Source organism: Pygocentrus nattereri, chromosome 11 (assembly GCF_015220715.1).
Source record: "Pygocentrus nattereri isolate fPygNat1 chromosome 11, fPygNat1.pri, whole genome shotgun sequence".
NCBI classification, from domain to species: domain Eukaryota; kingdom Metazoa; phylum Chordata; class Actinopteri; order Characiformes; family Serrasalmidae; genus Pygocentrus; species Pygocentrus nattereri.
The window spans coordinates 24,184,986-24,210,692 of record NC_051221.1 but is presented as its reverse complement, the minus strand read 5'-3'; the positions used below and the strand labels follow the sequence as shown (position 1 = coordinate 24,210,692).

The following is a 25,707-nucleotide window of genomic DNA, read 5'->3' as shown; positions in this document are numbered from 1 at the left end:
GTCTTTGAGCAACAGTGCCTGGAACTACGTTTCCCATAATGCCTTTTCAGGAAGTAGTTTAGGAGCCGGGGACTGCAGCGGGTTGTTTGTTAGCAACAGTCGCTGTGGATTTCCGAGAATGTGTCTGTGAACGGCTGTATGTTCGGGTTTGTTAGCCTCTGCTTTGCGTAGAGTTGTGTACAAGGGCGATAGAGCATATTTACAGTTATCTTATCAGCAAATAGAATAATATTTGCATATCATGTAAAGTTGCTCTTATATCATTGTCAGTCAGTTTTATTGTAGAGGGGTGTGATCTGCCTTAGCGACAACTAACCTAGCTAGGTTAGCTAGAAAGCTAATCCAAAGGATTAAGAGCATCTCTAGTTTGCTACATGAACATTATTGCTTATTAAGTATTTACTTACAATTATTTAAGTGATTTAGCTGTGAATTACCTTAGTGGCCTGCATTTAAGTCTAAAAAGTAGCTAATGTTAGCGTAGATAAGTAGCTAGGTTCTTTCATAGTAGCATACTAACTTAATAAGATGCTTTGCTAAAAGTAAGTTATACGTATAAAGATATTCTAAATGATGGTGAGCGACTGTATGGTAACCGTGGAAATCGTTTTAAAGGTTTGTGCTTTCAGACTGAGAGAAGCATGTCTGCTCTGACGTTAGCTGACGATAGTGCTGGTGACATCCCTGTGAGGGACATCTCTTTAAACCTCGCCGGAGCAGGCATACCTGTTTTAGAGAAAGGTAAAAAATCGATAAATTGAGAGGTTTGTTTTAGGTTCATAAGTCACCCAAAACCAGTGTAATCCAAAAATGGTCTGTGAATTGAATATGTTAAATACAGAGCACTGTATAACTAAAATAAAATAAAAACTGGAAACATCAAGTTACAAAATTCTGTCCGCAGAGTCGCTTCTTTCCCAAAATGCCCGAGCCAGACAAGCTGTGGCCAAAGTTAGTAGAGAGGAGCTGGAGGATCGCTACCTCCGTTTGCAGGAGGAAAACCTGCTACTCAAGCAGCACGCACACAAACAAGAGGACAAGATTAAGAGGCATTTATCAATTTGTTTAGTCCATTACATGTTGATTTCCTTATTTTAATTACTTTGGATAAGATAAGTCTTGCTAAATCAGATTGCTTTGAGAGTTGTTCTTGTTTGGTTTTGTGTTCATCCAGGATGGCCACCAAGCTAATTCGCTTGGTAAAGGACCGTAAGCGGGTGGAGCAGGTGTCTTCAGCATGTCGTGTGGTTGGAGGTCGGGATGTTGAGATGGAAGAGATGATTGAGGAACTACAAGAGAAAGTCCAGGAGCTGGAGAAACAAAACGAGGGGCTCAAACAGCGTCTGCTTACGGCAAAGCAGCAACTTCAGACCCAGAGCCGCAGACCAACGGCCTACAGCCACATCCAATCTCGAATCAATTCTGGCCATAGAGAAGACACACCTGTGTCGCCTCAGCAACTATTAACACCAAGAGGAGGTATAATGAACTGCCTCTCACTGTGATATGTTTAGACAGACACGTATGAAGGAGATATTAACTTGCATGATGTTTCATCAGTAGGATCCAGACATGTGGAGGGGGAAATGAGCAGCAGACCACCACAGGGGCTCTTACCCCGCTATGGGCACAGTCTGCTGGATGAGGCTCGCTCAGAGATCCGCAATCTGTACATACTCAGTAGTCATCAGAAACTTCTTTCCATACTTTAATATGCAAACTGAACATGACTGACAGTTTGTAAGTACCTTTTTTTCTGAAGGGAGAATGTGATAGAAAACCAGAGGGCTCAGATGGAAGAGATGGAGAGATCAGCAGAGATGTTGAGGGACCAGCTGAGGAGTAAAGAGAGAGAGTATGAGGAATCTCTCCTTCAGCTTAGAGAGCAGCAGGCCAGCGGCCAAAGGTATCTTGACCATTTTTATATATACACTGGTGTTTTTATATATCCTAGTGTTTGCAAACATTATTCAAAAGTTTGGAATCACTGTTTTCAGTGATATAAAACGGATTTGGTACAGGATAAGTGTAAATGATTCTAATATGCTAATTCTGCGCACTGTCATAGCCTGTAAATAATTAGTAGGACTCTAGGAAGCTGTGAATAAAATTTTAAAAATAAATTTTTTAGATGTATCTAGAATGATTAACAGATCTGTGGATGATTTTAAAATGACTGAGAAAGCTGTACAACTTACAGAATTACAGAAGTTAGAATAAAATTAATATTCAGAAATCATCATATGTCAAGAGTGGAGGTAGATAAGTCAAGTTGCATGTCTTATAAAAGAGAAATACATATAAAAATATGAATAATAATTACAGTATGTTAATTATCACTTCACTTCTTGTTGAGAATTCTTGAAATATTGAATAAAACATTTTTTGACATTATTTGTAATATCCATGTACTTCATTACGTTCACATCCTTGTACACTTTTTGTCCACTTTATCAGCATTACTTACCATGCACTTTGTAGTTCTACAATTACAGACTGTAGTCCATCTGTTTCTCTGCATAATATGTTAGCCTCCTTTCACCCTGTTCTTTAATGGTCAGGACAATGTATTATTTGGATGGAGGACCTTTCTCAGCACTGCAGTGTCACTGAAGTGGCGGTGTTGGCATGTAAGTGTTTTGTGCTGGTACAAGATGATCAGATACAGTAGTTTTGCTGGAAGTTTTAAACACTGTGTCCACTCTACTACACACACATACTGTGTTGGTTCACCTTGTAGATATAAAGTCAGAGACTATAGCTCATTTGTTGCTGCACAGTTTGTGTTGGTCATCCTCTACTCCTTTGTCATTGCTCACAGGATGGTGCTCACAGGACACTGTTGTCTGGATATTTTTGATTGGTGGACTATTCTCAGTCCAGCAGTGACATTGAGGTGTTTAAAAACTCCAGCACCTAAAACTCCAGCGTAACATGCCACCACCAGGTCAGTGTCACTGAAGTGCTAAGAATGATCCACCACCCATGTAATACCTGCTCTGTGGTGGTCCTGAGGGTATCCTAACCATTAAAGAACAGTGTACAAGAGGGCTAACAAATTATGCATAGAAACAGAATGACTGCAGTCTGTAATTGTAGAACTACAGACTGTGATAAAATGGACAATGAATTCAGATACAAGGTAGGTGCACTTAATGAAGTGGCTGGTTGGTGAATACATCCACGTTGTGTAAGTTGCTGTTGTTATTATTATATATAAAATAATGAAAATATTTCTTGTAAGTCGCTCTGGATAAGAGCGTCTGCTAAATTGCTGATTCCAAACTTTTCAATAGTAGTGGATTTGCACTGATGTAGTATCATACATATAAAAGATTTCTGTAGCTGGGGGATATTAACCATTCATGAGAACATCTTATGTAACCTGGAAAACAGCATCTCCTAACAATGTATTGAAAATATGTGCAGGTCAACAATCAAAGACAACGTGGAGATGATAAAGCTGCAGAAACAACTGTCTGAGAAAGGAAATGCTTTCACTGTGCTGGAGGGAAGATTCCTTCAGCTACAAGAGGTAACAGTAAGACATAATCATCTATATGGTAGACCTTTATGTGCAAGCGCAAAGAGAGAAGACATATTGATGGTGTGGCTACTTGGAAATATTCAAGAACAGGAATAAGACTAGACGCTCTGTCTTACTATTGTTCTTTGTGCCACAATGTCACCAGAGGGATGGATATCATAGAAAGGGCCTAACATTGTGCTTTAGGGGGAACAGACTGCTTCTCGTTCCTTTATCTTTATGGGCATCACTTTAATAAAATCATAGCAGTCTCAGGGAGAAGTAAAGCATTATCAGTAAGTGGACCATCATGCTTGTTTCTGTTAGTAGAGCTTGTGTTCAGTGTTAAGGATGATCAGATGTTCACTTAATTGTCCACTTAATTACTGCAGTATTTCATTCATGAACTCTGTATGCTATTCTGTATAGAGCCAGAAGACCCTGAAAGCCAGCCATGAGGCAGCAATGGTCAAAGTGGATGAGCTCACTGGACAGCTGAAAGAGGAGAGGCTGAGGAGCCTGGGGCTGGAGAGCCAGCTGCACTCCAAAAAACTGGAAGAGAGGAGGACTGGCGAGGTTGTAATTTTGGACATTGATGGTTCACAGCTTATTATCTCTAGGCTAAGGTTAATATAAGTGTCATGTTTCATTGACTGTATATTTTTCTTTATTTAGTTGTTTGAGCAAATTCAGGATTTGGAGAAGGAGAGAGACTTGCTCAAGGAGAACTGTGATAAGTTGGTAAATAGGTGAGTAAATAGTTTTACCAAAAAAAAAAAGGCACAAAAATGTGATGGGCCCCCTTGTAAAACCTATGTTTATTATTGCTTTAGTGCCTTTGATGTAAGCCAAGAACAAAAGTGGAAGACAAGAGAACAGCAGCTCAAACTGCAGATTGCCCAGTTGGAGATGGCATTGAAATCTGATCTTGCTGATAAAAACCAAATTCTGGATAAGATTAAGGCAGAGAGAGGTACTAAGCTCGCGTTTCTTTTCTTTTCTGGAGAACCTTTGCCTGAGGGTATAGTAAACACAGTGAAACACATTTTTTCTGTTTCCAGTATTCAGCTTGTTTAATACATGCAAATTTTCTGTTCAAGATTTGAATGAAAATGTGATGCAAGAGAACAAAGAACTTCAGCTTCGCTATCTGGAACAAAAGCAACAATTAGATGAAATAAAAGATCGTATGAAGTTCTTTACCAAGGTAAGTTTTATTTATTTATTTATTTTATTTAGAAAAAGTGCATTTAAGCATTCACTATTCCTTTTGTAAATACTGTAATTGTATTTTATAGGAGAGTGAAATAGATGCTGCTGAACTCAGTGAAGCACTGATGCTCATTAAGGTAAATGTCAATCACTGGATATTTAATTGACATCCTAGTAAAAGTGGGGAAGATGAAACACGGTGATGAGTCAAGTTGTTTAAGCTGATAATGATGAGGACAAATGGACGTTGTGGGAAGAAGAAGACTGAAGTTGAGATTCAGTTTAGTTTTTATCTTTGAATTCCAGTAAAAGTGCAGGAATGGTTGATATTGGAGGTACTGGAGAATCTTGTGTATATTTGTATGAATATTTCCTAGAACTGAATAAGAAGACAGTCTACATTTACATATGAATTACATGATTGTAAAGTCTATCTAGTAAGATAATATAAACACTATGTCAATGCTAAGTGAAGAAATAGTAACAGTAGCCAACTAGAGGCAATGGACTAATAGCTAACTTGCATTGATAAGTTAATCATTTTCTATAAAATTCAGTGTAATGTTGGTCAGTGAAGCTAACGTTAATCGAGTAAGATGCTTACAACAAAAATGAGAGAAGAAAAAGTGAAAACACAAAGCTGGTTTTACATGGTGAGAATTAAAGGCATCTTTAGTTGCTTAAAACTTGCCTAACAATCATTTTGAGCTGCAATGTAAAGCATCTTGCAACTCCAAACTCAGCAGCAACATCTCAACATTGTAAAAAGGTTGCATGAAACAGCGAATCAAAACGGCAATATCTCCTCATGTGATCATGCCAAACGGCGTCATTTAAAATGACTGATTTTGCTGGATTAATGGACAAGAAACTAAAACAGAGAATGATTTGTTGGATGAAATTCAGATCCTCCTGATTGACTTTAAGGTTCATGATTTCAATTTTTTTTTATTTTGTCAGTTAGCTAGTTACCTGAGCCATGACAGCAAAACAAACTGCTTTTTTTAAGCTAATGTTGCTGTCTAGCGAGGTAAGTTTACCTTCAACGACTTGCACCACTGTTTATTTTTCTGTGTAGCCTGCTGTTATTGTGATTTACTTTCCTAAGTTAGCTTGTTATTTTCTTGTCTGTTGATGCCACTAATTTTACATAGCACTACGATTACTTTGGGTATCCAACATCAAAATGGTTACAGAAGCAGAGAGAAAGATAAATGGTCCTTGACAAACAAGGCGTCAAGTAAATCTGTGCTACTTAAACATTAAAATAAGGTTTAACATACCATTGCATAGCATTTCAATGCAAGTTAATGTAAAGAAACTTTATTCAAAGCATTTCTGTCAGGCCAATTATCATGAAATTTGAACAAAATGTAAAGGAACTCAAATTACAACAAAAAATTGCTAAATTTGAAGATTGCACAGTGACAATACATACAGAACTAAACACAAGTAAGAACCATAATAAAGAACAACAGCAGTGACACCTGGAAAAAGTATACAAATACAACTATTTGCATGTTTCACCATTTAAAGCCAACCTATGATAAAGAGCTGAAGTCAGGCTAAACCAGTAGCAGTGCATTCATAGAATATTGTATCCTGTATTCTCACTCTCTTAAATGGGTTCATTATAAACTTTCAGGTGCGTAAAACCAATGCAAACAGTGAACTGGGTTTCCTGGAGAAGGTGGATGAGGAGGTCCACTTGGATGTAGAACGCTCAATGAAGGAATTACAGGCCACATATGCTGAAACCGTGCAAGAGTTAGAGAAGACAAGAAACATGCTCATCATCCAGCATAAGATTAATAAAGACTACCAGGTACAGTATTAGCAATAAATTGTAGTGCTGTAAAGTATTACTCCATTGCTCCTGTGGCATGTACCTTTAAGTCTTATAAAATAACTCTTTACATATGTCAAAAAAACGTATTTAGGCAGAAGTTGAAGCAGTAACGTGTAAGATGGATGATCTGAAACTGGAGAATGAACTTAAGCAGGAGAAACTAGCCCAACTTCTGGACATGAGAGCTGCCAAGATAAAGAAACTTGAAGGTTTAACTGCATTCAAAATACTAAAACTAACTATTGTAACTCTTAGCTTTATTTGAAGCTCACATCTGTCTTCTAAAATTCTTGTTTGTTTCTTAAAGCTCAGTTGAAAGACATTGCCTATGGAACCAAAACCCACATCTTTAGACCTGATATCACAAATGACGATGTGACTGATGAGTTTGATGAAACTGTGCACCTTGCTCGAGGGGAGAATCTTCTGGAGATCCACCTGGGCACAGCTCGGTTCAGCCCTGAAGCTTTACAGAGTCTTGGTGACAAAGAACCATCCACTTTCTGCACTTATGCATTTTACGACTTTGAGCTGCAGTCCACAGCTGTAATGCGGGGGTCTCAGCCACCCTATGATTTCACCTCCCAGTATCTGGTGAAAGTAGATGATCTCTTCCTGCACTACCTCCACAGCAGTTCCATCACTGTGGAAGTGCAGCTGGCTGAGGGCCTGGCTTACCACACCATAGCTGCAGGTCAGCTGCGATTGAGTCAGGTCTTGGAGAGAGATGGGAAGGTGTTTGGATCCCTACAGTTGATAGGTGAGTTCAATGAAATCCTACAGGCCTTTTGGTTGAGGAATCAGCGGGATTGCCTATTCATGGAGTTTTTAATGATTTGTTTATCCACAAATGGATTTGCTTGCATTGTCATGCTTTGTAACACATGCTGTCCCTTTTGGTAGGTGTCAGTGGTGATATCCAGGCATTTGGAAGTCTAGATTACTGGCTCAGGCTAAGGGTCCCTATAGAGCAGGCCATCCGTCTGTACAAGGAGCGAGCCAAAGCACTGGGCTACCTCAGCTCTAGCCTTAGAGACCAGAGCCAGGTACTAATAACATTCACTGTAAACCGACTACATGTCTGTCTATGCTTAGACAGCAGAATGCTCTAATCATATTCACTTATCTATATGTTATTATAAAATGAATACTTCTCGCCCTAAAATCCAATTGACTTTGCCTTGTTTGAAGCCATTGTAAAATCCATGATATACGCACACCTATGATGCCTCACAACAGCATTACTTTATTACCTCACCACGGCAGAAGAAATCATTGTGCACACACAGGCTTGAATTAAAGTACTTACTGTGCTTCTAACCTTGACAGCAAAATAGTTTATCGAGTATGAATGTGGCTGAATATCAAATGACTATTTTTAGCTGCATTATGCGCTGTTAGTGTACAGGATCCAGTATTTAAATTCCTACGTAGTGCACTATGTAGGGAACAGGGAGCCATTTGAGATACAGCCCCAGTGTGAGAAGAGGGGTGCTGTTGAATTGGTGATAAATAAGATGCAGTGGTAATTTGGTGGCCAAAAAGTTCTTATAGAGCGAATGTTGCATAACATTTGCATAAAACAGTGCTATGTTATCATGCGTTAATTGTTATACTACTAAAATGTGGGAAGTTCATGAAATGACTGCAATTTAGAGGGATGGGTGACCAAAGATTCTTTTCCTCATTCAGTGGTCCATGGTTGAGCAATGAGAAATGTACTTTGCTTCGCGACATGCCTAAGAACACCCTTGCCTATGATAAAATCTCAGTAATGCATGGCCTCTTGTGGCTTATTGCTTTATTATGCTATTGGTATATTCGCAGGAATACTTAGTATACTTAACAATGGTCAGCCTGTAATTGTAGAATGGACTGTAACAAAAAGATATGACTGCATACTATTTGTTATGCTTATGTGACGCCGGCCTGGGAAGGGGCTGACCCAATCTGACTGGGTAACCCAACGAGAGTAAATATGAGTGTGAGTCAACTACAGTGTTTTATTTACACATTTACACATGAAACAAATCCAAACACAGTTTCAGAAATGGCTTACTCAATCTGTACTATAAGGAGTTTTTTGTCAGTTTGTCTATAATAAAGTAAAGAAATGTCCTGTAAATATATTAATGTTTACAGCACGGTGATGTAGTTTTAAGAGACAAAAATAGAATAAAACAGTCTAGTCAAATTAAGCTATACTGAATTTGTATGACATTCTTTAGTGTACACTCTCAGAGAAAAGGGCCCCCTTCTTGTCACTGAGGTAGGACCCTCATAGGTACATCTTCAGTACCTTTAGTTAGGGAATATATTTGTACCATATTCAATAGACACTATATTGTTTTTAAGTTGTATTGACTCCACACACACTGTCATACCCATACATTTTATATTGTTTTGTTTTAGAACATTAGGTTATTAGATGGTACAAATCTAATTAAGGTACAGTTGGACCTTAAAACCATTGCTGTACATTTGAGGGTACATTTACACTATTTGTATCCAGGTGAATGCAAAATGTACCTGCATAGTGCCTTTTTTCCTGACTGTGTAGAATAGATTTAGTCATGAAGCATAAAAGCTTTGACTGTATTAATGTTAGGTTAAAAGTTCTGGGACATATACATATATATATATATTTGGAAAATGTTGTGATATTCATTTTTGTCAATATTGTCTAGAACTGAGTGAGGAGACAGCAAAAAATATTTTACTGTCTGTGTCTTAGTCTGAATAGAAATATGTTGAAATATGCCCTTAGTTTAACAAAAATCTGCAAATATATACAAAATAAAAGATTCCTAGGTGCTGTAAAGGTTTCCCCGCAACCCCGAGGGAGAAGCAGCTTAGAAGTGTGTGTAAAGGTTTCAAATATGACTGCACATGTCTTACTACTCAAGAGGTACATATACTGTCTTTTGGCGATGGTTGGTTTACTTCAGTAATAATATCCTGCAAATACTTGGTATTTGCCTTTATTTCTTGCTTTATGTTTGTGCACTAGAGGCTATACTACAACTGCTGTATATGTGATCCCATGTGAATTCTTGGGAAAACAATGTTTATGTCCTGGGTTCATGTTCACTTTTATGTGAAAAAGTACCTGCTCTATTGTTTGGCAGGCATCTCAACAGCAGTGTGAGAACAAAAACCATAAATATTGTATGTATTGCTGCCAATATTTTGATATGTTGTCTCATGACAACCAACAACATAAATGTTAATGACTGTTGACCTTGGCCAAGAGGCTCTCTTTTAAAGTCCTCTTGTCCAACATCTCACTCTTATCTTGTGCTGACTTATGGAGAGAGGGAGAGCGAGCGAGAGAGAGTGAAAGAGAGAGAAAGACAAACTGTCTCCTGCAGAGTTTGGGGAGGGTTGGCAGCCCAGTGTTTTTCCCTAATTATATTACTGTGTTTCAAATGGAAAAATAATTCCACTTGCCGTCACTCCTTCCTTCTTACTTTCCTACTGACATAACTGTTGTTCTGTTTTGTTAACATCTCTCTCTCTCTCTCTCTCTCTCTCTCTCTCTCTCTCTCTCTCTCTCTCTCTCTCTCTCTCTCTCTCTCTCTCTCTCTCTCTCTCTCTCTCTCTCTCTCTCTCTCTCTCTCTCTCTCTCTCTCTCTCTCTCGCATGTGGCATGCAGGTGAGCATCCACATTAGAGAGAGTGCCAGTTTAACACTTTCTGTGCTCCTGTTTATCTGTATGTGATCAGAGGAGGAGCATGCGTCATTCTGGCATGAGTGGCAGCTCTGCCTCTCCTCTGCCATGCTTATTTAGGCATCAAGAATGAGATCAGGTGTATGTTGTATTTGACATACAGTGCAGCCCGAAAGTCTAAGAGCACTAGTGAAAATGTTTTTTTTTTTTTTTTTTTTTTTTCTTTTCACATTCCCTTCTAATACAATACACAATTTTTAATTAAAAATGTTATTTTGCCAGTGAAAAGTAGAATCTTTGAAATGTTTACATGAATTTCAGAATTTCTTAGTATGTCCACCTTTAGCTTTAATGACAGTGTGCACTGACACGGAATCCACAAGTTCGAGTGCAAGAGCCTCTGAGGAGTAGATCAAGTCCACTTGAGTCGTCTGAACACTAGCTTCCATGAAGGGGATACAACTAAGACACATTTGATTAACTTTAAATAGTGACATTTTCTATTTCTTTGTCATTTTTATAACCATTCTATGTTACATTTTAATGTTGTTTATTTCTATTTAAATAGGAGAAAATGCCAGGTTTTCTGTGTTTTCTCAGACTTTTGAACCCCAATGTGTATGTCAAATAAAATAGCATAGCATTTTCATAGAATAATCTAACATAGTTTGCTGTTATATATTGCATTTTGTTGCATATCAATATTGAATGGAGTTGGAATAGAAATAAATACTTCTGAATGTCAAAGGGAGGAAAAAATTGGGAGGGTGGCTGAATAAAATATAGTAGAATTGTAGATATTTGAACAATGCACACTGAAATGCACAAGCTACCAGATAAGTTGTGTAAGTCCACTTTGTTTTTCCACTAGTTTCTCATTTAGCTAAGTTTTCTAGTTTTTTCTCACTGCTGTGTTTGTATATGCTCCCCAGGCTTCGACTGCCTCTGTCCCAAGCACTTCATTTAAAGATGGAAACCTGAACGAGCTCAATGTCATAATACGCTGCTGTAGTAACCTCAAACCCAGAGGCCCTCATACTCAGCCCAGTCCATATGTCATCTATAAACTCTACGACTTCCCTGACCATGACACACCAATCATTCCTTCCACCAGTGAGCCCCAGTTTGAGGATCACATGACCTTTCCCATCATGATGAATGCAGACCTTGATGTTTATCTGCGGGCAGAGGCTTTGACCCTGTATGTGTTTGATGATCTGGACTTAGAGAATCAGCTCTACCTGGGGAAAGCAAGAGTGCCGCTTATATCACTGGCCCATGATAAGGCCATTACCGGTGAGGATATTACTTGATCACTGGGTTTTTATGAAATGAATAGAAATAACTGTTCTTGGGACTGCGAAGTTAATTTGGACAATTTGTGCTGCATTTGCTACACCTTTAGAAGCAGGTAAAAATTAGCCAGATCTGACACATTCACATCATGAAATAATGAAGCTGATTAGTGTGCATTTTCCTTGTTAAATAAGTACATGTCATTTTTTGATATAGATTTTCTGCTTTTGCCACTGTGGCTTGTAACTAATCTCTGATGTGTTTGATGATTTATCAGGTACATTCGAGCTTATGGATCCAGATAGTGTTCCCAGTGGCTACATAGATGTGACTCTGAAATGGAAGTTCACATACCTGCCTCCTTCCGGCTCAGCCATGACTGCAGAGCAGGCAAAGTTCATCGTCAAGGAGACACCAGTCAAACTAGGAGCTGATGGAGCTGAAAGTGTGAATGGAGGGGAGGAGAGGGAACGTAATCCCTTGTCTTTTTCCAGACCCTCTGAGGTGAGTTATAGACCTATGGGTGCATTTATGTTGTGTTTTGCCTAAACAATTGGTGCTGGCCTGAATCATAGATTTCTCCTAGAAGCAGAGCAAGAATAAGAATTCAGAATAATGGATATGAGTTAAAGGAACATCACAGGTATTCGGTTTGACTATGTAATAAATCAGTTACCGCTAGGAACCAGGAGACTTGCAGTTCCCTGCAGTTTGAGTCAGCTAATCCTCATATATGTGTGTGTGTGTATATGTATGTATGTATGTATGTAATATATTGTTTTTGTTTTTTGGAAAATTAAACAACTGCACATTTTTTGTCCTTATGTAGGCATCTAAACAAAATGTCAGACAAACAACCCCAGATTAATTTTTCTAGAAAAATCTAAAATGTTTTGTTACATCAAGTCCTACATCTTTAGCATTTCATTGCTGGATAGAATTTGTAAAATAACTTCATGTACCTGTAATATACCAGTCTAGTATGTTAGAATTATTTTGCCAAATCAGTTCAGATCAGTTTTTCAGAATGTCTTTCTGAAGTAGAATAAGGTAAACACTTTTTGACTTTTTGACTTTATTGGGCTAAACAATTGCTGAGTTTCCATTAACTTTCTGTGAAAATTGCAAGCAGTAGAACAAAAATTGATAAAAATGTGCATTTTGTTCCAGCTTTTTTCCATCAAACTGAATTTTTGTGCTAAAAGCATTTAAGTAATTACATCATTTCCTGCAAAAAACTGTTGTCACGTAACTCCTTCATTGATTTAAAAAAGTGTTTGTTTCCATCTCTGCTTTCATTTATGTCGAAACCTGTGTACCTTTAGCCTCCTATTCTCATAACCTACTGATAACAACATTTTGTTTGTTTTTTTCACTGGAAGTGTTACAGGAACGATCGCATTTCTCTGCCATATAAATCTGTTTGAACATTTTCCATTTAGAAAAGTTGTTTCTTTTGGACGTGTCTCTCTGTAAGAGCGATTCCTTTTTTAAAGTGTTCTTATCTCCTCCTCTGTCCAGCTTTATCTCTTTCCCATTTTTATGAGACAGTCAAGAAACTGCATTGAGACTGGCTGACTTTTTACTTCTTTCATTAATACTCTAGAACCCACTGCCAAAGCCCAGACTGCAGACCCTTACCAAAACATCTACTAAAAAAGTTTCATTCTTGGATGTCACAGGGGTGGAAAACCAGGCAAGAGAAATACTCCAAAAACTTTTTTTTTGTTGATATGATTTTTTTTTACCTTCTGTATAATGTATGTATGTGTGTTTGTGTGTGCGTGTACATGGATGTGTGTGCTTGTAATTGAAAAATGGGAGTAGGTGGGTGAAACTACTCCCTCTGGTGGTGACCAGGAAAACAAGCACTCTGCAGTGTCAACAGCAAAGGTTTGTACATGTAGTAATACAATTTCAGAAGCCTTTCAGATCCAGTCACTGTATGTACATACTGACGTAAACAAATTGTTGTCATATTATCAAAAGACTGTCACAGTGGTTGAGGTGGGACAGGCATCTACACTTACAAAAGAGGATGATGATGAAGACTCCCGTTTCTCAGAGGGCCAGGTGATTGCAGTGAGCTCTCAGTCTTTATCTGATGAATCAGAAATTTCGGAGGAATTGCAGGAGCCTGAGGAAGGTGGGTCAAAATTACTTCATTTTTATAGATTGTTGTACTCTAACCTTTTTTGTCAGTTTTGGTGATGAGGATTGGCAGTGAGATTGAGAGTTAGTAAAATCACCACTGATATATTATACCACCTTAAAAAAAAAGTCTTAAAGTTTTATTTAAGTGTCAAGGACAGTATTCTCTGCTGGTTATACTATTGGACCCTACCATACAACTCAATTTAAGAAGTGGACTTTGCAACTGGGGCAGTAAGCAGACTCAAAAACTAATTTGCTGTAGAGGTTTTGTTTACTTGTAATTTGGAAAGGGGTAAGCAACCTTGTGCTTACAGTTGATGTTGATGCACTGTAATATTGTTTTTCGGTTTTAACAGTATTCAGTGTTAAGTATCTTATCCATGCTAGCTCGACAGCAAGGAAACATGGGCTAATGAATGCCAAGATTTTAATATTGATACAGAGGTTTTGTGCTTGTGTATCATTGCCCATAAAATAACATCCTTGTTGCCAATTTGTTGTGTTTTAATTATATTTTGTGCATTTTACTCAGGGTCCAGGACTTGACAATTAACTGCAGGGCATGTAATTGCTTGTGGTAATTGTGGTGAAAGAAAAATACTCAAAATATATTTTAAAAAAAAGTTAATAAATACTGAGTTTCCTTCCTGTAAATGTGGTCCCATTTACAATGCTGGGTAAGATTTTCTTTGGTGTAATTTTAAGAGACAAAAATAGAAAGAAACAGTCCAGTTAAAACAAGCTATATCGAATTTGTTAGATGGTACAAATATGTACATTTTTCCTTGGGAAAAAATAATTAAGGTAAATAGTTGGACCTTAAAACCCATTGCTGTACGTTTACACTGTTTGTGCCCTGGTGAATGTGAGATGTTATGTGGTACAGTGATATATTTGGAAAATATTGTCATTGATTTTTGTGAAAACTGTATACACTGGACGAGGAGACAGCAACAGAATATATTACTGTCTGTGTCTCATTCTGAATAGAGATATGTCCATAGTTTAATGAAAATGTGTAAATATTTACAAAGAGAAAGATTCCTAGGCGCTGTAAAGGACATGTGAAGCCAGCAACTGTCTGACTACCCAAATGCATGGGTACGTACTGTTTTTTGTAGATCGTTGGTTTACTTCATCTGATAATCTGATTGAATTATATAGACACTAATTGCACATTTCTTCTTTAATAATATCTTCCAGTGCTTGGTATTTGTTTTTATTGCTTGCATTTGGTTTGTGCACTAGAGGCTATACAGGCTGCTATATATTTGATCCCATATGAATTCTTGGGAAAACAATGTTTATGTTCTGGGTTCATGTTCAGTTGTATGTGAAAAAGTACCTGCTCTGTTGTTTGCCAGGCATCCCAACAGCAGTGTGAGAACAAAAACCATAAATATTGTATGTATTGCTGCCAATATTTTGATATGTTGTCTCATGACAACCAACAACATAAATGTTAATGACTGTTGACCTTGGCCAAGAGGCTCTCTTTTAAAGTCCTCTTGTCCAACATCTCACTCTTATCTTGTGCTGACTTATAGGGGTTGAGAGAGAGCAAGAAAATGTGTCCTACAGTGGTTGGGGATGGTTGACAACCTGGTGTTTCTCCCTGATTATATTACTGTCATCTGTATTAGAGATTTCCTCTTCCTACTGATATAACTTTTGTTCTGTTTTTTGTTAACATAATTGGATCTATCTCTATCTATCTCTCTCTCTCTCTCTCTCTCTCTTTCTTTCTTTCTTTCTTTCTTGCTCTCTCTCTCTCTCTCTCTCTCTCTCTCTCTCTCTCTCTCTCTCTCTCTCTCTCTCTCTCTCTCTCTCTCTCTCTCTCTCTCTCTCTTTCTTTCTTTCTTTCTTTCTTTCTTTCTTGCTCTCTCTCTCTCTCTCTCTCTCTCTTTCTTTCTTTCTTTCTTTCTTTCTTGCTCTCTCTCTCTCTCTCTCTCTCTCTCTCTCTCTCTCTCTCTCTCTCTCTCTCTCTCTCTCTCTCTCTCTCTCTCTCTCTCTCTCTCTCTCTCTTTCTCTCTCTTTCTCTCTTTCTCTCTCTTTCTCTCTTTCTATCTCTTTCTCTCTTTCTATCTCTTTCTCTCTCTCTCTCTGCAGACATACAGCAGGCAGAAGGCACAGATCTGAGTGAATCGATCCTTTCAGACAGCGATGACTGCATTGTGCCTGCTCAGAGCACACAGGCCAGGAAACAGGTCAGTACATAATGTCTGTGTGCAAGTGTGCTACAACAGTGAAGAAGCATTCATCAAGGTTACTTTACCCACATGCAGGGCTGTGTTTTATCCATATCTTAGGAATTTTAAGTAAACAGCATAGCTGGGGAAAGGAGAGTTTCACACTAATAATGAGGCTAAGGGGGAAAACAAGTTTCACCTGTATAAAAGTTTGCTTCAGTTGCAGGAAGTAAAGCTGCAGGTTGTCAATATAATTTACTCCTTAGGAGTGAATAAATATAATTAGCAAAGTTCCTTCTAGTTACTGGGCCTGTTTCTTTAGGAAACATAGTCCTTTGCTTGCTTTGTGCTTGTTAGTTTCATTAAATTTATTAATCAGTTGAAATGTATTATTTAAACTTTGAACTAACGAACACAGTAGATGATAATACTGTTAAATTGGTTGCCGTTCAGTAAACCTGTTCTTTTTCAGGCTAGATATTTAGGATTACATCAGATTAATTCTTTTGTCCTGTCTGATTACCAGCATTTTCTGCCGATATCAGCCCGATACTGATATCTGTTATCAGGTTGCTGGCATCTGTATTAGAGGTATTCTCATTCGACTAGACGTGACAAGAGTACACATCTGGGGACAGCCTTTTGATGCTGGATTGCTGTGAAATCTGCTGTTGTCAAGGGTACACCCCCTCTAATCTCCCCAATTTTCTTTAGTTCGTACTCTTTTAATATCAAAAGTACAGTCGTTTTGCTTGAATGCAAATCTTTTTCCAAACATAGCTGCCAATTCTTGTCACCTCACATTTACTCCAGCTGTATTAATGCCACTTTGAATGGCAGAAGCGACATATAGTGTCTGATAACCCATCATTAACTTTTATCAGCAGTCCAGTGATGTCTTCTAATGTGTAATCTAGTTTAACAGAACTATTTTGTAAGTTTGTTTATTTTTTTAACTGCATTTGTGTCCTCTGCACACGTGACGCACATCTACATGCTTAATTGGAGGTTTTTTGGGGGAATTTTTCAGCCAGGCTACATTTACATCTACACTTTTCGTCTAACGACAGTCAGTGTTGACGAGTGTAGCATCTCCTCCTACTTGGCTTCCCAAGACATAGGATTGGTTTACATATTTCAGTCACATTTTATTTGGATGGTCCCCAAGAGATGATCTACAGATATTTATAATATTTACAAACATTCTGGGGATTCTGGTGAACAGTTAGGGTTAGATATAGGAGTAGGTGTAGGTTTTGCCTTGAGGTTAGGGTTAGGTTTAGAGTTCAGGACAGATTTAATAGAATGTTTTACATGCAACTTCAGCATGTTCACTGTCCTGCACCCCTCTTACAATATTGTTAACAGCATGGTTCTCACGACATTATAAAGTGAGCTTGTAGGCTATAATCACACACAAAAATAAGTAGGCAGGTGAACAGTGTTGCTGATTGAGATGTAAGAGTTAGAACAGCTCTCTCTGTGTGCTTGCTGCTGGGACTGGCATTTAGATCCCATAACTGGAATCATATCATACAACAAGCTGACATACAGTAGTTCAGCGATGGCTTCAACTGAAGCACAGCTCTTCATGCAGTTGGAACACTAGACATGAGGCTAAATGGTATGTGATGGAGAGAGGAGTGAAGCAAGCCATATGATGAGACAGGAGACAGATAGAGACAAACCGACAGCATCTAGACAAAATCCCTTTAACTGACAGTTTCATGGTGAAGACACTTAAAGCTGAAAACTGGACTGGCCTGACAGACTGACACAAGACAGAGACAAATAGCTCCAACTGTATCCATCATTATAAGACAGGCGTCCCCTGTGGACACTGTCATCTTTGTGAAAGAGGTATTGCTCATCATTCTTAATAGTCCAGCTGTGTTCGATGTTGATCTGTCTTATATAAAATATGAAGGATGTCTCTCCTGGTTCAGATAGAGATCTATCAGCCTGTTGGTTATGATAAGCACAGGCCATAAAGATGATTGTGGTGAGGTTATATGTTGCCTTTTTAAATAAAGAAATTAATTTAAAATGTGCAACTATTTTAGGTCAACAATTAAGTCTGTGCAGTAGGCATTAATTTTAAGGTGTTTGTGTATATAGCTATATATGTCCTGATTGTATTACTGTCCCTCTACGTGCAATATTTTGTTGAAGTTGCTGTTTTTAATGAGGCAATTTATGTTGCTTCCAAATGTTAATAAAAAGGTTAATATAGGTATACTGTCATTGTTTGTAACAAAGACATCCAGCATCCCCTTTCTGTCAGAAATTGATGTAGAATATAATTTGTAACCACAACAACCATCTACAGACTGTCTACAAATTACATTGCAAGCATCAGAGTCAAAGCACAACATGCCAGCATGGAGCCACCGTAAGTGCTAAGGAGAGGTCTCAAAAAAAGATATCTTCCAAATGTTGTACACATCATGTCTTTTAGACAACAGCTTTATAATGAGTAAGTTCAAATAGCTGGAAAACAGAATGATTTTTGACATGACTTGATTGGTTTTGGATTTTTTTCACTGCTCACAAGTTTTCATGGATTTATCTATTACCCACTGATTACTTTGATGATTAAGTCAACAAGTAACAATTAAAAAAGACATCCAGAATGTGTTATGTCTAAAACATTATTCATTTAAAAAAAAGTGCCTTTAAAAAGTAGATAAAAGACTTAATAAGTGTATGGAAATTAGCCTTCCTGTCAGGCCCTGTTTTTACCATATGAGGGGCCAGTACAAGAATTAACAATATGTTACATCACCATACCACACCTTACATACTTTATCACATTGAAAGGGTATTTTTTTTATTTGACTTATTGAGCTTAAACCATTAATCTTGACAGGTCTAACACACATATACACATTATACCTGTATCCTTTAAGCATAAGCAATACATGCTAATTAGTGTATAAATACTGTTTTCTGTTTTGTTCTATTAGCCATTCGAGCGGATTCGTGTGGAGATCGTGTCTCTGAGTCTGAAGCCAGACTCCAGGGTCTCAGTGGACTCTAGTGTGGTCAGGCTGTTTGTGGAGTATTGTTTTCTCGACCTGCCCACAGTAGAGACCCCACTGTCACTGCCCAAACCACTGCCTGCACAAAGCATCTACTACAACTATAGCAATGGTGGGTGCACAGAGATGTACTTGTATACTCTCAATCAGGCAGTTCCATACAGCATTTATTACTACAGAAATATTAGGCAGAGTGTGCAGTCTGTATGTGTAACTTGATTTATGAGATTTCAATGTGACTGCTTTTATGGTAATACACTGTTTGTCTTTTCTCACAGTGATCCATGTGGATGTGGAGAATAACCAGGCCAGACGCCACACTCTAAGAGCAGTGCTTGAAGGCCGGAACAGAAAGCTAGAGAAGTATTTTCTTTTCTTTTTTTTTCTTTTTTTTTTTTTTCTTTGATCTTGGTCACTTTAGTTTTATGTGCTATCAGTGTTTCAGCTCAAATGTAGTCTTTGCATAACAGAGAAAAAAGAGTAATTAAAAGGGAACAGGCTTGACCAGTACATATATCCTCATTATTGATTGGATCAATGAAACAACTGCCTGACTAAGTTTCTGATTGTCTGTTTAAGCATTAAATTCACAGTAGTGAGTGATCCACCCGAGGAAGAGGAGCAGGAGAAGGAGTGTGAGGATGTGGGCGTGGCCTACCTCAGAATCCCTGACATTCTAGAGAAGCGGAGAGACATGATGGATGTTGACCTCAAAAGTAAGTGTGTCTGTTCATGTATGTGTGAGTTTAGCTTATATAGTTGTGGAAATTGTGCTATATCAAAATGTTCCCTTTCTCACTCTGTCACTCTTCCTGTATAGTTGTGGATGTGCTGGACAGCAGTGAAGTGGTGGGGAGTCTGAAGGTGACTGTAGAAGCTCTTGAAGCTCTAAGGTCCATCATGGAGGATCCAGACCACGACCACTCTTTCTCTGCTCTCACTTGAGCTCCAGCAGCTGCAAACACAGAGAGACTCGTTTACGTCATGTAGCAACAGTCAAGAGAATAGGTCAGGTGAAAACAGTATGTTTTGTTTACATTGCTGGATCAGAGAGAAGCAACTGACAAAAAATGAGAAAAATATACTAGGGAGAAAAAAATGGAAAGATTCAAAGAAAATATTTCCAATCTATTGTTATTCATCTTGCTATTCCATGTCATTGTTTCACACACCAAACTGAAGTAAAAATGGCAACGTTGTCACACTACATGAGACTTGTCAACAAACTGTGGGGTCCAAAAATCTGAGACCAGTAGTGAAAATCCAGGCCTTGGCACAAATTTGCTTAAATTTGAATTGTGATCTAGAAACAGTACAATTTTTGAATATTTCTTGAAAGTTATTGATTTTAATTGTCATGACTTTTCTTTTTCTTCTTATTTTTTTCAAAGTTGTAAAAATGTGTTATTTCATTTCCAGATTTCAAGTAAATAAATCCCAGAATCTCAATGTGGCCTCAGACTTTTTAAACCCCACTGTGTGTTCTTCTCATTTTTTTCAAACACAACATAAAATGAATGACATTTATTTAAAGTTGTGCAGATGCTTCCACTTTAATCCAGTAAGGGAGGAAAGAAATGTTGTTGTGCTCTGCCTTCTAGCCAAGAAAAGAGTTTTTTTTGTTTTAAATATTCCCCTAAAACAGAAGAAGAGATAATAAAACATGTGTGACTAATGCCCTTTCAAGTGAATAACATCAGAAGGCTTTGATTTTTCCCCTTACAGTGGAACCCAGTGTGACATCCTTTAAGATTGGAATATTTCTCTATGGCTGCCTCCCTGGGTGTAAGCCCCTAGTGCTCAGTTTGACGTGGTGATGATGTTTAGCGCTTTAATAACTGTGCTTAATGAAAAGCCTGTTAAGCCTCATTAGCTGCTGTGTGCCACACGGCTGTTTTTATATTGAAGATGTGGAATGGAATCTAACTGAATTTAATGGGATTTAATCCATCTCTTTAAAATGCTAATGCCTATTTTCACGCGCATTGACTCACAGCACACACACACTCTCTCTCTGCAGAGTGCAGTGGATTCTTCTGAGCTGCTGTTGGTACTTGACATTCCTAGCCTTTACTGAGGGCTTTTAGGACGATTTAGTTAAGACATTTGTACTGTATTTTTATACAGAATTAGATTCACCTTATTTTTGTCATTTTATTTATTGTAAGACATTAACAGCTAATTTTAGCCACTGTTTGTAGAATTAGTGTTTATGAATTTATGTGATATTGAATAGCTGTTTGTACATTGCAGTTTTATTAAAAACATTGTGTTATTTTCTATTACCACTGACAGTGCGTACTCCTTTTTCATTATTACCCAAGTTATTAGTGTTGCCACACAGCTGTATGATCAGAGCATTTAACTGATTTGGCCCACTGCATGGTAGACCTGTCAGTCTAAATGATGCACAGGCTTTGTGTATCGACTCTGACATGGTTGGTGGGTTCTTCGTGTGTTTAGTCTGACCTCATCATTAGCTCTGCTCAGAGACAGATCAATATTATTGATCTGCTACCCAGCATTGCCACCAAGACTCTCTCTACCTTGCACACATGCAAATGGCCCTGATACCTGAAAAGAAAGACAGAAAAAAGCAGGCAAGAGGCAACATCCCAAGTGGTCTCATTAGGCATTCAGAGTTAAGACGTCGGGCGGGTCATGTTGTCAGGTGCAGATGATTGGAGCACAGCCCTTTGACAGCTGTGACAGGAGGGTGGGTGGCCTCTCAGCCCCCTCTTCTCTTTTGGCCCATCTGTCATATTGCACTGAGTGTTCTTGCTATTGAGGGAGAAGGTACCAGACTAGTCCTCAATTAGGCACGTTAGCTACAAGAGGGAAATGTCATTTTCATGACATGGATAACCTCTGAGTCCACCAAGGCCACTTACCACAGGCAGATCCCAAATGAGCCTGAACTGGAACCAGTCACTGAAATGAACCATGAGCCACTAGAAGCGCTCTCTGTTTAAATGGACTCAACATGCACTTCTCAAACCACACCTCTAGATTCTTTTAACCTGTAATCTCATCTTCCTTCCTTCCATCTTCTCTGTCCTGTCTTAATGGCAGCAGAAGCTCAACCTTCAGACTTTGCCTCATGTTTGTCTCAAGGAGCCTGATAAACATGAATAGGCCCAGTGGCTGTGCAAGCACTGTTTGAATGGCATTGTCTCATGTCAGGACATTTCTTTAGCCTTTCATGAATTGGTAATGGTCTCATTTAAAGCTTTGACACATGTGCCTAAATGGACAGTACGGGAGTGCTTTGCATGTTTCTGCAGTCGACAGGCCCACTGCAGGCACTGGTGCATGATGTTTGCCTCTCACTTCTGTCTCCCTAATCCGTCACCTCTGACCCTGGGCCTGTATTTAGTGTCTGTGTATGGTGGTTCACGCTGCCCGCCGTGGTTTTGAGTGACTGCTCCTGCGCCGGCCGCTGCGCCGCGCTCGTCTGAGTGTGACTGGCTGAGGCTTGCGCCTGTCTGCCGCTTTCATTACGCTGCCGGAGCCGCTGCCTGTCGGCCCGTACTGCCACGCTGCAGGCCTGTCAACCACATGATCAGGGGTGCATGAAGAGATGACCTTCCTCTCTCTCTTTTGCTGCCATATTGGAATATAGGCAGATTCTCACTCTCGCTTCAGGAGATATGTATTCAGATGAGCTGCGCTGGGGGAAATGGGGGAAAAGAACTGGTTGCTAGTGCAAAACATGACCTGCCACTCTAGTCATGGTTTAAAGGGGTAGATCTGTGAAAAATCAAATTTATACTTTTTACACTTTATCCAAAATGTAGACAATCAGCGAACACGTGTACTGTCTGGGTACTGGAACTGGCTAATGTAGCTAATAAATAAAGGATGCTTATCTATCATCACACACTTGCCTCAAACTGTACATAATCTCTGGTAGACTTTTAGCTAACATTTCTAGCTACAACATGCTTTGATCCATTTTCTGTCAATGTAAGACACCACATAAGCCTATCTGAGATTCCTTTATTGCTTCTACTTCATATGCTTGGGAGAAGTGTGTGATGTTTTAGATCTGCTGTTTGGAGGGCCGTGACTAATGAATACTTTTATAGTCTGTAGACCTTTTTTCCTGATGTATTAATCGAAATATTATGTGATAATTATATAATTATGTTCCTGTCTCAGTGAAAAATTCATTTAGAGAATAGCAGAAATTTGAAGTCATCATACAGATATTTAATTGATCCTGTTTACATTAAAATATATTTCTCAGTTGCATCAAAAATATAATTTAATATAAAACATTAAAAATAAATTATGTGATAATTATTTGTTAATTTTTTATATATATTACTTTTTCATTTTCTGTATATTTTTATTTTTCAACCTATCACCTTTCCTTTTTTCTCTTTTCTATCATATGAATAATTTATTAATGATTTATTTTTGCATAAAATGTTATTATGTTTATGGCTAGCCTGATTGTCATGCTTGTGATTTTATGACTATAGATTTTAGGTGTACTGCATGCAATTTGCTTTATACCAAATCATCTTAAAATAGATGTAAATTACTTACCAGCCTAACCACTTCATTATTGTTTCTACCCCAAGATGGCTTTAATTTTACTAGTCTGTACTTAGGCAGAGATTGTTTAGTGCATTTTCCCAAATTGTTGCTTTTAGAGAGGGAAGCAGAAGAATTGAAGGTGAAAATGGAATTAGAACTGAAGGTGACATAATATGAGGACTGATGTCGAACAAGTAAGAGTGAAGAGACAGAATTAAGGTTTGGAAAAATCTTACACAGCAGTAGAGGGTCCCCACAATGTACTACATTGCAAAAGCTCTAGCATAGAGGACATGAACAGCCACTAGGTGGTGTGTGGACATCACTGTTCTAATAGTGTGGCTCTGAATGCAGCCCACTCTCTCCACGACTCAGTGATCCTGAGGTGTTAGAGCGGGAGATTTTTCCGTCATAGGGCACAGTGTAATCTCTTAACCTCTTGCCCAGTCAGCTCTCCTCCCCTGTGTGTCAACCCTGTTACCTGCCCTGATTTACCATAATAATTAGCTAAATAGATCACTACCAGGGGCTTTTAGCTCTGCCTGGCCTTTATTTTCAAACTGTCTGTTTGCGTGACAGCTTTGACATTCCTTAGGTTAAGCAACTTGTTCTCAGGTCACGCGCTTCTGACCTTGTGTTTTGCTTGGCTCTGTATTAACAGCACTTTAATGTATGCGTGGCATGTCACTTCCAAAATTACATGCTCACTGTTAAAGTTTCACAGTTTTTAAGCTACTGTACAGGCATTGGTTAAAAGATGACTGATGTGGTTCCTTGTAGAATATTTATTTAAGTGCAGAGGGGTGGAAGAGGTGTGTGAAAGAGAGTGTTGATGTCTGCTTGCACACGTTCACATTGAAGAATTTTTTCTGACCTTCACTTTGCCCGTGACACATGAGGATGGCCCTTCCCAGAGCAGTGTTTAAGGATATTGATTCTAGCAGACATAAAAATACACTTATTGAGAGGCCCTTAAAAGCATTAGCATCTTCCTGACTGCACTTACACTCCATAATGTCAGACTGCTAAGTCATTGACTGCTGAGCTAAAAACTGTGAAGCGCTGGCTCTTAATCAATGCTTTTCTCACTCCAAATCATTACTCACACCCTCCTCACCAGCACGCTCTCATTCAGCATGTTCTGCTGAAGACAAACTCTTTAACACCCACTAAGATTTTATTCACACCTTTGAGACCCTTATTTGCAAATCGTTATGGAATCAATATCCAACAGTTTGCTACACCGAAAAATCATTTAAGCATGTTTTATTTTTGATTGAGTGTTACATTTATTGTTTTTAATTGTGAATTATTGAGTAGGTCCAAAATCTTTTTCATGCTTTTAATGGATTCCTGTATCCCCTTCAGATTGGAGGGTCATATGTGTGTCTGCCAGCTGCAGAGAGAAAGAAAGAGAGAGAGAGAGCTTTTTTTAAAGGGCCCATTTAATTTTTAATTTTTTTATTGTTATTTTTGTAATTTTGTTTTTTACTTGAGGACCACTTTTGATGACATGTTAGTTTAGGTCTGAAAAATAGCCATAATTCATCTTTCTATGACCATTTTCCAACCTCGTTTTATTCTTTACAACTAAGCAGGCCATTATTTATGCCGATGTAAATGAGCTCTGATCTAATTGACTGTTTTGTGTTGCACTTCATTCAAAAAGCAGTTTTGACTAAAATTGCTTTTTATAAATGTGAGATCATTTTTATGACATTACAAAAGTAATTAATTCAAAATAGTGCTTTTGAATCTCATTTTACTTAGTTTAATGATATGTCTTATGTTTTATTTAAGAACTATGTGAAAAGTTTTCTGTGATATGGGTCTTTTAAGACCAGTTTAAGACCAAAATATGTAAATAACTACTGTTTTTATTGGCAGCTTTGTACTGTGTCTCATTCAACAATCAGTCCAGGCTGAAACACTCCTTATAACTTCAGTGTGGATTATTAAAAAATAATAAAATTGGCCTAAGCTGAATAGGCGGATATATGTACATGCATTTTGGGTTTTTTTTGTTTGTTTTTTTTTCTTGTCACATCACAAAAGTGATAAATTCAAGACAGATTTCAGGTAAATTCTAATTTATGGACTGGAGAGTGAAACTTTCTGTTTTGAGACTTTAACATTGTTTACATATTATTTGAAACTCTTATTATTTATCATTGAATTCTAATATAATATTTTTTCATGATATGGCACTTTAAGTGATGCCTTAA

General features: G+C 38.1%; 1 protein-coding gene across 6 annotated transcripts; it reads left to right on the top strand.

Annotated features, from left to right (window-relative positions):
- The first annotated feature begins 74 nt into the window (after positions 1–74).
- On the top strand, positions 75–21,229 carry rpgrip1l (RPGRIP1 like). Of its 6 annotated transcripts, none has more exons than XM_017700048.2 (26): positions 75–136; positions 616–741; positions 905–1,049; positions 1,175–1,479; positions 1,564–1,669; positions 1,763–1,906; positions 3,430–3,535; positions 3,956–4,102; positions 4,202–4,275; positions 4,360–4,499; positions 4,627–4,733; positions 4,825–4,875; positions 6,384–6,563; positions 6,679–6,796; positions 6,895–7,347; positions 7,491–7,633; positions 11,190–11,553; positions 11,831–12,057; positions 13,160–13,249; positions 13,381–13,446; positions 13,543–13,699; positions 15,817–15,914; positions 18,863–19,049; positions 19,216–19,300; positions 19,517–19,653; positions 19,758–21,229. In XM_017700048.2, the coding sequence occupies exons 2-26, from the start codon at positions 642–644 to the stop codon at positions 19,880–19,882; spliced, it is 3,855 nt and encodes a 1,284-aa protein (XP_017555537.2). In that variant the 5' UTR covers positions 75–136; positions 616–641; the 3' UTR covers positions 19,883–21,229. The 6 variants fall into 6 exon arrangements, with proteins under 6 accessions (XP_017555537.2, XP_017555534.2, XP_037398814.1 ...); XM_017700045.2 differs by having other exon boundaries at positions 1,561–1,669; XM_017700047.2 differs by having other exon boundaries at positions 93–146; positions 1,561–1,669.
- The last annotated feature ends 4,478 nt before the right edge of the window (positions 21,230–25,707 follow it).